Source organism: Xiphias gladius, chromosome 6, assembly GCF_016859285.1.
Source record: "Xiphias gladius isolate SHS-SW01 ecotype Sanya breed wild chromosome 6, ASM1685928v1, whole genome shotgun sequence".
Classification (NCBI taxonomy): domain Eukaryota; kingdom Metazoa; phylum Chordata; class Actinopteri; order Istiophoriformes; family Xiphiidae; genus Xiphias; species Xiphias gladius.
In genome coordinates, this window is record NC_053405.1 from 384,260 (window position 1) to 399,192 (window position 14,933).

Below are 14,933 nucleotides of genomic sequence, written 5' to 3' on the forward strand. Positions count from 1 at the left end.
TACACAACAGGTGTTGTAAGACTCTTTTCTGTGTGGACCTGCACAAACATATGTCCTCAGAGAATCAGAATTCCTGGTCCTGGTCTGGCTGAAGCTCTTATGACTCTGTTTTCATATGGCAGCCTGAAAACAATGAGGCAGTAATGACAACATGGTTCCAGAATAATGTGAGTAGAGAGAAATCTGATCCCGGACCTGCTGCATGTGAACAGATTTACACAGACCAGGTTTCAAACAGAACAGGTAAATGTACTGACTGTGGATCTGCTGTCGCAGGAAGCTTTGAGGGTTTGAACATTTTGTCCTCAGCTCCAGTTTCAGAATCAAATGCTGAAGTTCAGACACAGGTTTTAAACAACAGAGTGGAAATGAGGTGGATGTTTCCGTATCTGATGCTGGTATGTCCTAAGCCCCCCCATCAGAGTCAGACCTCTGCTGCCGCTGAACAAAGACCTGGAACCATTAAGCCTCAATTAGACTCCCTTGTGGACGTGGACACGGAGAGGTGCGGACTCTGTGGAGAGCATTAATCAGCGTGTTTCCTGACAATAACAGTCCTGTGTCATTCAGTATTTTTTTTACTCTGGTCTTTGTGTAGTTGAAGGATGAAGTCAAAGTCTTTATGAAAAGGGCCGTAGGAGACAGTTTTTATTGTTTACAGTTTGTACCATAAAATCCTTCAGGAGATGGATTACAATTTTATACAAATAATGAGACACATTTAAAAAACTACACAGATAACAATCAGGCCCAGTATTCTTGATATTAATCATCTCACTTTCTCGTCTCACGTATTTTTATTGCAAAGAGTTGGGTTTTCATCATACATGTAAACATCGTACATGGCATCGGGATAAATATGTGTCCCTTTTCTTTTGAGGCAAACAAACATACCTCAAACAACTAAATATCAGAGTAAACAATACCTGTGAAGTGGACTACTTATCAGTTATCAACAGAAGAAATAGTCTTTACAACACACAAGACAAACGACAGAACAAGAACATGGCCCAGACCCACATCCAATTTGTCTGGCCCCTACACTCTCAAGTCAGGAAAACCTGATCTCACACAACTCATAACTTGGAGATATTTAGAGAAGTCCTTTAAAAGTCCTGTTAAAGGGTAAAGAAGTTGTCCTCAGCATATTTTTCTTGGAGGTGCTGGAAGGATGCAGACGCCCCTTCCAGGTATAGGTCGCCAACCCTAGATATACTCATCTCCCTCCATGCAAGAAAAACACCCTCTGAATTGGAAGGCGCCAGGGAGGGATTTGTGATTATAGGCATTAACAAGGACATTGTCCTGATCTTAAAATGTTTCGTAATTTGTTTCCAAATGTGTCTGGTGTTATAAATGATTAGGTTGTTACTGTGGTTTGCTTAGTGGCACGGGTGTCAAACTGACTGCACTGACAGTGAAAGGTAAACAGTCTTCCCTTTCCATCTCCAACCCGTCAGGTAACACCGCCGTATCATCCAGCCAGTGCCCAATGGAGCAGATCTTGGTGGCCCAGTGATAATATGTGAAATGTGGCAGAGCCAGCCTTCTACTCACTTTAGATTTACAAAGATGAGCTTTCTTTATTCTGTGTATTTTGTAATCCCACACAAATGGAAGAATGATGGAATCTAAATGTTTGAAGAATGCTCTAGTCATAAACATGGGTGTGTTCTGGAGGAGATAAAATGGCTGTGGGAGGAATATCCTCTTAATAGTGTTTGTTCTACCTAACAAAGAAATTGGGAGCCTCCTCCAAAAATGAATGTTACTCTGGATATTATCTATCAGGGGATGAAAATTAGCCTTGAATGATAATTTTTGGTCATAACTATTCCTCAGTCTGTAAACCTCGCTCCAGTTATCCTATAGAGGAGTTGATGGAGCCGTTCATGATCCATAATACGCATTGGCAAGAACCTTCTCTTATCCCAGTTGACTCTGTATCCAGCAGAGGTTCCAAACAGGTCAGTCAAGAACAGAATTGACACAGTCAATGATTGTGGATGAGATATGAAAAGAAGAATATTGTCCACGTAAAGGGATATTTTATTAACGGTTTGTGTTATATTCATGAATTTCTGGTTGTGATCAAACGCTCTCTATTGTTTATGCAAAGAGCAAGGGACTTAATGTGCAGCCCTGTCTGGTTCCCCAGCTCAGTTTGAAGTTAGGAGAGAGTGTCTGGTTAGTCAGTATTTTTGCATAAGTTTTATTATATCATAGGTAAAGCTATCACCAGTTTCAAATTTTTTAAGGACTACAAATAAATAGGGCAATTCAGCCTGTTCAGATACCTTTTCAGCATCTTAAGATAAAGCCAAAGAATCTTCTTTGGGTGGAGAATACATAACATTGAAGAGGTGCTGCAAATTAAAGAATGAGTGTCTTTGGGGGGATAAATCCAGTCTGGTCCGGGTAGACCATGTTCCTATCAAAAGACTAAATCTTTTGACCAAAGTCTTTGTAAGCATTTTTCAATCCAAGTTTAGCAAAGATATGGGTCTCTAGGATCCCACCTCTTCCAGATCTTTCCCTTTCTTTGGAATCATGGTAATAGTTGCCTCATTCATTGTGTGCGGAACTTCTCCATTATCAAATCCCTGGCAAAAACATTTTATCCAAGTAGAGAACCAGTAGATCGCTGAACAAAATGTGAAGGTGCAGTCATCACGGATAATAATATTGAGTTTACCATCAACCAGAAAATAGTCTATTCTTGTGTAGACATCATGGACATGGGAATGCAAAGAGTATTCCCTGCCCGTTGTATTTGAAATCCTGAAATCCATAGATGACGCAGATTCATAATCTTGATGTATCTATTGAGAAATGTACGTATGTTGGAGGGGCCTGTGCTTTGCACGTACAGTCTATCTAGTTAAAATCGACACCAGTGATCAAGTTAGTGTTGGAAATATCTAGTATCAGCCCAAGTACCTTCTGGAAAAATTCATGATAATCCTGATTTGGCCTATAAATATTTAACAAAGTCACAGGCCTGAAATGCATTTCTCCCACCACCAAAAAATACCTCCCTTCCTCATCAGCAATGGTGGAATGGTGCCTAAAAGGAGCTCCCCCTCTGGTCTTACATAGGACGATAGAGTGGTAAACTTGTCTTATCCATCTACATCTGAGTATGACGTGTGAATCTTTCTTGAAATATGTTTGACTTATGAGATTTTAAATTTGCCAACACCTTACCCCCTATAACTGGTTAATTGATTCCTTTGACATTCTGAGAACAAAAAGTTGTTTCACCCGTCCTCTCCTTGGTTTCACCTGAATTATCCTGTGTCATATTTGTATGTCACAACCCTACCTGTTAGGTAGTCCATGCTCTGTCCCCTCTTTCAGACCCCTCCTCCTCAGATTCTGTTGCTTTGAACGTCGTTCCAGGTCCACGCATTTTCTGTTAAGTCTATCATCCTGTCCAGTGAGATGTGTCACCCTTCAAATTCGCAACATCTGTTCTGCTTGATGCTGACTGCTCCAGTCCATTCAGCGTCTCTGCTTGTGACTCGACTTGGGCCTCGGTGTCATGATGCGTATGTCGGTTTCTGTTTTCAAAGTGGCAATTTCAGCCCTCAGAGTGACCGAAACATCTGCAATCTTTTCACCTATCTTGTCACAAACCAGTTTTTATCCCGGACAGTTTGGAGCGTACAGATACTGCGGCTAACAGATCATTTTAAATCAGGTCGTACTCAGGTCGCACGTCTCAACAGCCTCTTCCCCAGACAGGTCGCGATTTCACCTGACCCTGGATCCGTCCTCTGCTTGTTTCCCTTCGAGTTCGGCATTCTGGGGTCCCTGGCATAGTGTCTCAAGCACATCAGACTATAGACTTTCATAAAAACCAAAATAAAAGCGTCCTTATTTTGTTAAAAATTAAGTTTTAAATGTAAATTGGTGAGAGCTATCACAAGGCGCATCCTGTCCGCTCACAGCTCCCGCTAGCTATCATCTCACCTTTTTCCAAAATACATGGAAAGTACCGGAATATGTGGGCCTTTGTTGTAGAGACGACTGAGATTTATCTGTCAAGTTACTGAATCACTGTTCATCATCTGTTGTATATCTTAAAAAGGGCTTTGCCACCTTTAACATAAGAGAAGGCTCAGACTGTCCAATTGTGAAGACAACAACATGCTGTATGACCTTTTTCTCACTACAGCTTTGGTAATAGGCTAACTTTAATAAATACATTGATGTAAGACGAGGGAGACTGAGCAGAGTTTTACTTTTTAATTTAGAGTTTATTCTCTGTTCCTCAGCTTTGTGGACCACTACTGATTCACACTCCCTGCAGAGTAATCCAGTTTCTCCAGTGTGTCAGATTTTCTGTTTTTCTCTTATTTTATTTTTCTTTCTTTTACTCTAATAAACTGAATCTCTTTGGGTTTTGAACAAAACAATTTTGAAGAAGTAGCACTGGACTCTAAGAAACTGGACATTTTTCACTGTTTTCTGATTTTTATTTTTTTTTAATTATTTATTTATTTATTTATTTTTTATTTTAATAGACTCGACTGATCTAAAAAAGCTGCCGCTGTGATTGAAGTTTCAGGTGGGGTTACCTGACCCTGTGTTTGCGTTAACAGGAAGCAGGCAGCTCTGTGGTTGCTAGGCGACAACGAACGTTCCCAGAAGGCCAAGCTGGAGGAGAGGGCGATGTCTCACCTCATCACCAGTATGGATGACCTCATCTTAAACCCCGCCCACAACAGCAACATGTGCAGATCTCCAAGCTCAGACCATCTACAGGAGGTCAAACACACAGTACATACATGAAGAAACACACGGTTCACACACCGTTTCTCTGTGAACATGCCTCTCGTCTCATGATGCATTTGTTTTATCCTCCAGAGTGAGGTAACGGACGGCGGTCTTGGTCTGACTCAGGGAGACAAACTGAGAGCCTTAAAGAGCCGACGCCCTCCCCGCCCCGCCACCACCGGAGCTCTGAGGTACCAACACAGAACCAGAACCAGAAGAGAACCCACAGAGGGAGGGGGCTGAACCTCTAACAGGGCAGCTCCAGTGAAGCATGACTGGTTTATTTAATGTTGAACATGATCACTTTTAATGCCTTGTCTTTCTTCTGTAGTGTCCCTCTGCATTTGATTCCTTAACAACACAAACGACTCTCTTTTCTTTACACTTGACCAAAAGACTTCCCCCTTTGAGAATCTGTCTGTCGGGTTATCAAACAAAAGAAGCGGCCTGGTGGAGGCTGTAGGTGTGATGTATTTAGTGCAGACTCTTAAAACTGTCAGCACATTTTCACAAACAAACTGGCATATAACACCACGTTTAGGGAGTATTTTTTTCAGTTGGGTTGCAGTGAATGTATCATCCTGCTGAACATCAGCATCATTTCTAAACACACCTCTGATTCTGCAGCTTAAGGGAAATGTGCATGTAAACTGACATGTTTTCTTTCAGAGTGGAGGAGATGAAGATGCACAGCAGATCAGCCTCTCAGCCACTCAGGTACAGGTCAACTCTGAACTCTGACCCTGAACATTGCGTTAGCCATTTTTACAGCCGTGGCCCACAACGAAAGTCATACAGACAGAAGACATAGTCAGGGTACAGTCACATTTAAGACCTGATTTCTTTACACGGTCTCGTCGTCACATTCAGGATCCAGGCCCAGATTCTCGTGGTTAAATTTAGAACTCTGCAGTGTCCTACATCCGCAGCAGGTCTCTGAGGACTGATCAGGGTTTGCTGGTTGTTTCTCAATCCAAATGCAAAACTGAAGCATGCTGTATCTCTGAGGTTGTTGTTTCTAAACTGTGGAGTTTTCTCCCGTTGGACTTTAGATCTGCAGACACTTTAGAAAAGCAGCTGAAGACCCACCTGTTCAGATTATCTCTCCCATCTATTATGGATTTTTGCAGCAGATACTGATATTGATATTTGGAAGTCCACTTACAATGTATCAGCCATTAGTAATTTTTCAACATAAACCATCTTGAAATGGACCTCTCAGATTGGTTTTGTCTTTTTTTAACGAATAGTGACCCAAATATGTACTGAGCGAGACATTTCGCGTCCAGACCCTCCAGAGTGGGAGGGTCGCCACAATGTATATATGTATTTATGTGTACAGTAACCTGGTCACTACAAGTAAGTGCCTCTCTCACTGATTTATCCAGAAAAGCAGCCGTTTTCTCACATTCACACTCTGCATCAACACATCCTGACTGCTTGTACTGTCTGTATGACTACCTGTGTCAGGTTGTCGATGGGGGTGGGTCAGGGCCCGTCCTCCCCCCTCAAGTCCTCCAAGTTCCCAGCATCCTCTGCTTCTGCTGCAGCCAAGAGGATTGGGAGAAGTCCGTCATCATCGGCGTCAAACCTTAGGAGGTCAGTGTCATCACCTGCTTCCTGTCCGATTCTTCTTCATCACCTCCTCCTCTTCATCATCTTCATCTCCTTCTCCTCATAAGTCTGACCTCACTGAGTCTCCTTCATTCTCTGTCTGTCGTCTCAGTTTGATCGTTCACCTGTCTGTAGTATTAATGCACTGGTTAGTACAACACTGGACAATAACAGCCGGAATCAGCCCAGATGTGGAAGTATATGGGCCAAACTGGGCCCGAGGACCCAGGCATTTGTTGGGACAAGATCTGAAACCCAGTTAAACTGATTTAACCTGGTGTTATCCAACTTGAAGCAAGTCAGGATCAAACCTGAATAGTCCAGGTTTAAACCTATTTCAGATTAATTTAAACTGTCTTGGTCCAGGCAGTTTAACTGGGCTCTTTATCCAGGTTTTAATTTTTGTTAAACCTGACTTGATCCTGGTTTAAGTCTTTGTTAAACCTGACGTACCGAGTCTGTCCCGTTACCTAACGGTCACATTGTTGACTCAGTAGTTTATATCAGCTTCTCAGCGTTTTCTGAACCAGGATCAGCAGGATGTTGTCACAGGGTGTGTTGTTGTATATTTATCATATTGTAAGTTTGTATCATCGTACCCCCCCACCCCCACCCCCAACCTCAGCTCAGCTCTCAGCTCTCGATTGGCCAGCTCTCTCAGTGATCTGTACATGGACGTGGAGGAGGACAGGAAGACTCCCTACTCCTCTTCTCCCCCCTCCTCGTCTTCTGTGTCTCTCAGTCCCTCCCCGTCTTCTCTGGCTCCGGCCTCTCTTTGTCGCTATGGTAACAGCCCCCGCAGCATGCAGCACGAGGTCAACAACAACAGCGGTCCGTACGGCTCGGCAGCGCCCCCCACAGGGAAAAGCTTTATCCGACCGGGACCTCAGGACTTCAGCCCCTACAGGGGTCCCGGGCCTTACAGCGCTCTGAAGGGCCCGTCAGGACGCTACCTGAGCCGCTCCATACCTGTAAGTCCTCTGACACAGCAGCGGCTTCTTTCTGAATAACAGCTGAAAGTGATTTCATCATCGTTTCTCCGAGGGTTCCTCACAACCAGCCAGCGGTGTAACGGGCACAGTGCGATCAATAAGTGTGATTCGTTTCTCCAAATCTAGTTCTTTTGTCTTCTTCATCTTTTATGATGACGCCCAGGTGAGAACGAGAATGAATGTGAGGGCAAAAAAAAAGGTGACGTCCTGTAGACCCAGACCAGGTCCAGACCAGACCCAGACCAGGGCTGTGACCCTGCAGACCAACGCCACACAGAACCGTCAGGAAATGCGAACGCAAAATTCTGACTAGACAAATTTTAAGAAAAGTGTTTTATCACAAGGTCCCTTCAGTAGCTGTTCTGGAGCTTTTGATTATTTCACATGCTCTTCATCAGCAGATGGAGTTGCCCAGTTGTGGCAAGTCCTTAAAGATCATGTCATATGTTTGAAAGCTTCAGAACAGCTACTAAGAGGACACTGTGGTGAGACTGCATTGTTTACTTGCCCCAGTTGTCTGTATTGTATATAAAATATTACAAATTTATTCCCGAATCAGATTTTTCTAATGTTTTGTACTTTTACAGGATTTGAAATTTTCTGACATCACAGAGGATACCACTAGCTGCCAGTCACCTTACAAATCAGGTAGTAGTAGTAGTGGTGGTAGTAGTAATAATAATAATAATTGATGATAATAATAATAATAATAATGAAGATAATAATAATAATAATAATAGGAGAAAACACACAAAGAACAAAAGTTCCCTCTGAAGAAAAGTTTTTCCTTATTTCAAAATTGTCTCTACAGTTACAGTTTTGAAGCAAAATGTGAATTAGCTCTGTGGTCGTCGTGTCAGAGCGTGTCAGACTCTCTGACTCTCTGGCAGGCTGGCCAGTGGAAACTGAGGTGTGTGTTTCTGACCTCTGGCTTCCTGCTGTTTTACTTTTTCTATATCTGATGTTTGTGAATTTAAATTCCTCATCTGACTGCCCAGTAACAGAGGTCAACTGACCGGGCGCTGGCTCTGCACACGGCATCATGTTTTATATCCAGACACCTCGTCGTCACGGCTCTTCGTTCACGTGTTCATCAGGCAGACTAACTGAAGCAGCCTTTTTAACTGACATACAGGGGAGAGGAAAGTTTTCAGATGTTCACACTCACATTGTTTCAGATCTACTGAGTCTGTCTGGTGGTGGTGTTTTTTACTGGGAGATATGAATCTGTTGGTTCCTGAAGCGGTGGACTTTCTCCGCTGTCTGTCACATTAGCGTCACTGTCGCACTAACATGAAGCCGCTGCTGAGTTAAAGGAACCGGCTGAGATTTAAGCTTCTCTGTTCAAAGGCAGGAGAACAGCAGGACAGGGATAATTAGTATACAGAACAAGGTCAAAGGTCAAACCGCCCCCCCCCCCAGGATCGAAGGTTTTGTGGTGCCAAATATGGAAAAGCTCTGTCTCATTTCATCCATTTGTGACAGAGTGAATAATGAGCCCGACTTCAGCTGCAGGTCCATGTTAAACTCTGAATATTGAGACCAGAAGGGCGTTTCTCATCTGCCTTACTTCATGTCTTCTCGTTCCTCGGCTAACCTACAAATCAGTGTATTCTGTCATCATTGAGGACTTTGAAGTTCTTGGAGCGAGGAGGCTTCCCACAGGAGGCCTGAGCGAGGACGCAAGACCATCCTGTATGGGAGATCTTTATCTGACTGACACACCTCTGTTAGAAATCTGTTTGATCAGGCTGCGTTCCCACTGCTTCACCGCAACACTGCAGTCTTTTTATCTGTTTTTTTGGTGAGGAGGACCCGAGAAGACTGAGACAAAACGCCAAAACAAAATACTTGTAAACATTGGCTTTGAGTTAACTGAAACTGAACACCATGTCCCCAAAACCCAGACGTTTCACATGGACCTGCTCTGTCTGACTCTGCTCATTCCTCCACCTGATTGGCTGAGATTGTGTCCGGAGCGACATCAGACCACTGCATTGGCAGAGTGGAGGTCCCGACTCAGAGGGGTATACACTCGGTGTCCAGTTTATTAGGAACACAGAAAGAACAGCAAAAACGAAATAAACTGAGAGCTTAGTGTAAAACCGCAAGGTAGTTGGCAAAAAAGTGGAACCTGGCTCAACTTTAACCACAACGCAATGTGATGTCATCCAGCGAGGCGTCACGTTGGGCAATAAGATCCGTATAAGGTTTCCTGGTAGGTGGGCGTGTGAGGTGGATAGAGGTTTTGGAAAAATAAATGATCTTAACTGGTTCTCTCCAGAATCTGATGAGTCCAGACTTCATGAAATCAAACTCAGTCACCTCAACGCGGAGTTAAAGAGCCGCTCCAAACGTGTTTCAGAAACCAAAATACTCCGACTGGAACTTCCAACGCCTTATTGAAAATTCTTAAAGTGACCTCTACTCCTTCATCCTCGTGTAAAAACCCAGAATCTCTGAATCTGCAAATCATGTTCATTTCTGAAGTTCAACATCTGGACACCAGATGTTTTCTGCTTCACTTTAAAGTCTCAGTGTTTGTGAGCTGGAGGCTTCAGCTTCTGACGTCACGCTCGTCTAAGTTGCATATTGATCTGCAATTGGCTGCCAATGTAGGTGTGGTGTCACAGATCATCTCATACGTACACGTCTTTAACTCGGGTTTAAGTTGAGCTCAGAGAAACTTTCATGTGAAAACTGGCTGAAAGTGTCAGAGTCTGCACATATGTCATGAGTCAGTCTTTACATGAAACCGTACAACGACAGACTCAAGGAACAAGGACCTAAATACAGACGAAGGCAGCCTATCGGGTTGCAGAGCAGCAGGTAAAGGTGTTTGTCAGTGCAGATAGACAGCAGATGAAAGCTCAGACTGTTGAGCCGGCGCTGACCTTCACTATCCGGGGTAAAATGACAGAGATCTCCAGCTGCAGATTTGATCAGCCGGAGATAATCAGTGTTAACGACGGTAACGGACCCTGTCTGTCCTGTGGTTAGAGATACCTCGGCAGCCGTTGTCTGTGCTGATCAATATTAAATACAGTTTTCAGAGGCTGAGGAGGAGGAACAGTGACCGGTGAACTTTAACCTGTAAAATCCGTGGAATGCTCCTTTAACAGCCTGTACATGGGACACGATGAGACCAAATCTGACCCTGGTGTTTTCATGTTTTGTCTTTCAGTCTCTTCAGTCTGAGTACATCCAGTACTAAAACTACAGATCTAACCTGAGGAGAAATTACCCACAATCCTTCCTGTCTACCCAGAATCCCTCCTGTGTCGGATGCTGAAAGGGAAGCTAAAGAACCAGCAGGAGTTTATCTCTGTCAGGGCCGAAGAGACTGCGATTCTCCTCTGAGGCGGTACCAGCTGCTCTCCATCCATTCTGTACGTAAATGAGCTGTATGTAAATAGGATGTAATCTACACGCGGGCTTGGCTGCAGAAGAAGAAGATATATTTAGATAAAGACATTTTATATTTCTTACTCGTGACAGAAGAAAACATATTTTTGTTTTAACCAAGATGATTTTAGATTTTTTTTTGATAAAGTGAAGGATCAGCTGATGACTCGCTCCATCGTCATGGTTACAGTATTTACTTTCTGTTTCTGATCAGTTTTCTGTGGGAAGGACAGAACAGTTTCACTCTGATGGACTTTATTATTTCACAATCAACTGCGACCGTGGCGATGATAATGATAGAAGAAGGGACCAAAAACAGAGTGTCAGCAACAAACTCAGGGGATTAAAGTGTATGTGTGTGTGTGTGTGTTTGGTCAATGGTCTCATTGGTCAGTTTAGTTTTTTTAAGTCACGACAAAGTCAGCCTCGTGTCTCTGGTGGATCAATGAGCTGAAATGATAAGTCAATCGAAAATCAATGAATCATTTACCTGCAGCAGTTTTAATGGCGGATTAATTTCCACGCTCCATCCGTGCACAGACGCAGCTGCACCTCATGATTAAGCTGCCGTGGGTTGAAATGTGACTGTTGAGCTGCAGTAACATTAACTGGGTGATTGGACTCAGTGAGGCCTCCGTTCTCCGTCATCGCTGTCACTTCGGTTTTCAAACTGTCATCTTTCCTGCTGAAAACCAATTACGAGCCACCTGACGTCCAACACGAAGACTTCTGTGGACAACTGCAGCGTCCATGGATTCGCCTCGTTTAAAAACATCACGCCAAATGAAGCGACACACGCTCCAGGTGGATGTGTTTTTTTACTGACAGGATAAAGACAGGCTCAGCCACGTCACCTGACAACAGGTACAGTAAATGGACTGCACCTGTACAGAGCTTTTCTAGTCTTATCGACCACTCAAAGCACTTTACTCTGATGCCACACACACACTTGTCTCAGCCGTCAGGACACTTCGACAGGCGGACCGGAGGAGCCGGAGATCAAACCGCCGACCTCCCGGTTAGTGGACGACCCACTCCACCGCCTGAGCCTCTGGTCAGTAGACGCGTTTAGCTAAGAGAGTCGGTCGGTAAGCTGTTATAACAACAAACATAAGTAAGACCTGAGACCAGCATCTGCCAGAGACATGAGGAGGATTTTCCCCCCGTTTTAATCCGACCAATCACAGTGACCGATCCAAAAACAGGTTTCCTGTATATTTTTAATCTGTTTAACCACACATGGTGACCTTTGACCTTTGACAGGCAGCCTGTCTGAACTCTGTTATTAATATATACACCAGCAGAATGTGTGTTTCTCATTGGTAATTTCATATCAGGCTTTGAAGTTGAATCTGTTTAAACAGAGTTTTACAAATGTTCCGACTCTTTGGGCAAAGTTAAATTGAATTTGACCGAATTCTGTTGGAAATATAAGAATTATGAAGTTGAAGGACAAACCAGGTTCACCTGAAGACACGAGAACAGTTCGATCAGATTCAACTTAACGAGCCTCGGCCTTTATAAACCAGCAGCGTTGTTCATTAGTTAAATTACTGTCTCTTTAGTGTGTCAGCTCAGTTAATGATGTGTTTACTGACCAGTGGCCCTGAGGAAATGTAGTAAAAGGGATTATACAGTGATACAGTGACACTTTTAGGAAATCCTCCAGTTTGTTTAAGCTCATATGATACTTTGAATGTCTGTGTGACATAAACTCCATGACCGCAGGGGTCTGAGCAGACATCAGGTTAACACACCGTCCAACACAGAAACACCCAATGCAATAAGAGCAGAACCACGTCTGTATCTGACATACTGCAAACCGACCCGGTTTTGCTCATACCACGCTGGGCGTCTACGTGCTGACGTGTTCACACATGAGCAGCTGGCGTGCACAGTCCGTGTGTTGGACGACTGTCCTGAGTCACATGGGAAGATCGATAAGAGACGAAATCCGACATATAAATCAGTCCGACTTGTTGGAAAGTGGATTTTTTTCTCTTGAGTGGAGCTAGGCTAACAGTTCCCCCCTGCTTCTGGTCTTTATGCTAAGCTACGCTAACCATGTCCAGGACCTGTCTGCGTCCAGGACTCAGATTAAACTGACGTCCATCTGAAACAACTGACTCTGGGAGACGACAGGGGACAAGAGAATTTACTGAAATTTAACTTCCTGGTTTTGAAAACAAGCCGCTGGCTGAATATTTGTCAGCTGATTGGCTGTCTGCAGATCAGCTGACCCTCTTCACATCCAGGCCATTCACCTGCTGACTGCTCTGAGCTCTGATTGGCTGAATGGACAGTTGAAGGTCGATGTGAGGATATTTAATGTCAGTGAGATCGATCGAGCCATCGGAAAATGTTTTTAGTGTCTGAGTCTTCTACCTCCTCTGATGACGTGGTCACCACCGGTTCTTTTTTTAGTCAAACTGTATTTGAGAAAAGAACAAAGGGGTTACATGTAGCATGCGTGACACAGACTCGAGAGCCTGTAAGACATTCATGAGGTTTCACGACACAGACGCTTTCAAAATAGGAGCTTCAGAGGCCAAAACAGAAAGATGAAATATTTGTAGAAGCAAAAACGGCAACAGAAACACACATCATCCCGTGAGGGACAGATTGTCATCTATTTGTTGATTCTCCTCTGTCACAGGATTAAAGTATTTTGATTAAAGAGGTGAAACAGTTTCAGTCTGAAAAATATCATTAATGAATAAAATGGTCTCAGGCTCTAAAGTCACTGAAGTGCCCTCAACATGTCAAACTCATGTCTGAACAGTTGAGGGTTCTTGGAAAGTGTATGATGTTTGAAGAGGGCTTTTATTTTGAAATAGAGATGTTTATATTAAGTATTTTAATTGTTGATGCTTCACTCATGAATTTCTGGATCCTGTATTTAACATCTTTGTTGAAGTGAAGGGAAAAGTTAGAAAATATATGTCTAGGTTTTTTTCTTTTAACCGAAAGTCGAGTTTATTTCTGGGCAATAACACAAATAAAGTAACTATTCTTCTGACTCTGTTTTACTTTGTCATACCTGCGTTGACTATATTACAGTCCAGTTTGACATTACAAGTCCGAGTCGAAGAGGTCACGAGTCCCAGTCTGAAAAAAACGCAAGTCCTGATTCAAAACCCACAAAACTGTGACAAATAACAATACCCACAAGTCAAGTCAAAACCCATGAGACTAAGACAAGTCTGAGTCTAAACCTGCAAGACCGAGATGAGTCCAAGTGAAAACGAACACAAGTCGGATTCAAAATACTCAAGTTGAGACAAGTCCGAGACCAAGTCAAAAGACCCAAGAGACCTTGACGAGGCAAAACTTCCACGAGACGAAGTCAAAACATTTGAGACAGTGACGAGTCCGACTCGATACAGTCACGAAACCGAGACACTTCCAAGATAATGTAAAAAATGTGGAGCACAAAGGCCCCGCAGGGGACTTAAAGGTTTAGACCAGTGAGTCGAGCTGCTGAACCCTTCACCTGCAAGAAGTGACAAAACACAAACCAACACCGCTGAAAGTGAGTCTGGTCACATGACTCCACGTCGACCAGTGGCATCTGTCCTCACAGTGACGGAGTCATCACAAACCCATCAATAAGTTCAGGATCAATACGAGGTCACAGAGTCACTCAGTCTGTTATCACAAACTCAACAATCCGTTAATCAGTGAGTCGCCAGGACTCAGGTCACCTCCGCACTGTAAAACTACGTTCTGACTCCACCAGATGGAAACAGCCACAGCAGTGAGGGAATTTTTGCTGTTTCCAGTTCAAATCCTTGTTTATTTTTCAACATTTTCCTACAATCAGTTCCAGTGACACTGGAGCAAGATAAACTGAAACAATCAGTGTCACTGACAGTTTAATGGATGAACGTTTTCATGATAAAAACTCTTTGTTCTTTGGCTCCAGCTCCAGTTTTCATCTTGTTCTACACTGAAATTTGTTTTAATTTTCCAACTTGAACATTATTATTTATATTTTCCGCACAGAATAATTTAAGAGTTTATTGAGCAAAAAGAACCAGTTTGATTTTACAATAAAAATTTAATTCTTGACCCTGGAAACAGTAGTTTTCCAAAATAATCCAAAATCACGGTTCACTTACTACAGAGGAAGAAAGAAGG

The 14,933-nt window shown here is 43.2% G+C and overlaps 1 protein-coding gene across 5 annotated transcripts in view; it reads left to right on the forward strand.

Moving 5' to 3' along the window:
- cdc14ab (cell division cycle 14Ab) overlaps positions 1-13,795 on the forward strand; it is a 36,055-nt gene extending 22,260 nt beyond the window's left edge. Inside the window, exons 11-16 of one of the 5 annotated variants that reach the window (XM_040128506.1) lie at positions 4,608-4,773; positions 4,873-4,973; positions 5,452-5,499; positions 6,253-6,381; positions 7,022-7,367; positions 10,657-10,789. In XM_040128506.1, the coding sequence (XP_039984440.1) occupies positions 4,608-4,773; positions 4,873-4,973; positions 5,452-5,499; positions 6,253-6,381; positions 7,022-7,367; positions 10,657-10,680 (814 nt within the window). In that variant the 3' untranslated portion in view covers positions 10,681-10,789. Of the gene's footprint in view, positions 1-4,607; positions 4,774-4,872; positions 4,974-5,451; positions 5,500-6,252; positions 6,382-7,021; positions 7,368-7,551; positions 7,913-10,572 lie in introns of those variants that run through there. The other 4 variants (XM_040128505.1, XM_040128504.1, XM_040128507.1 and 1 more) reach the window with 4 other exon arrangements.
- Positions 13,796-14,933: the final 1,138 nt, after the last annotated feature.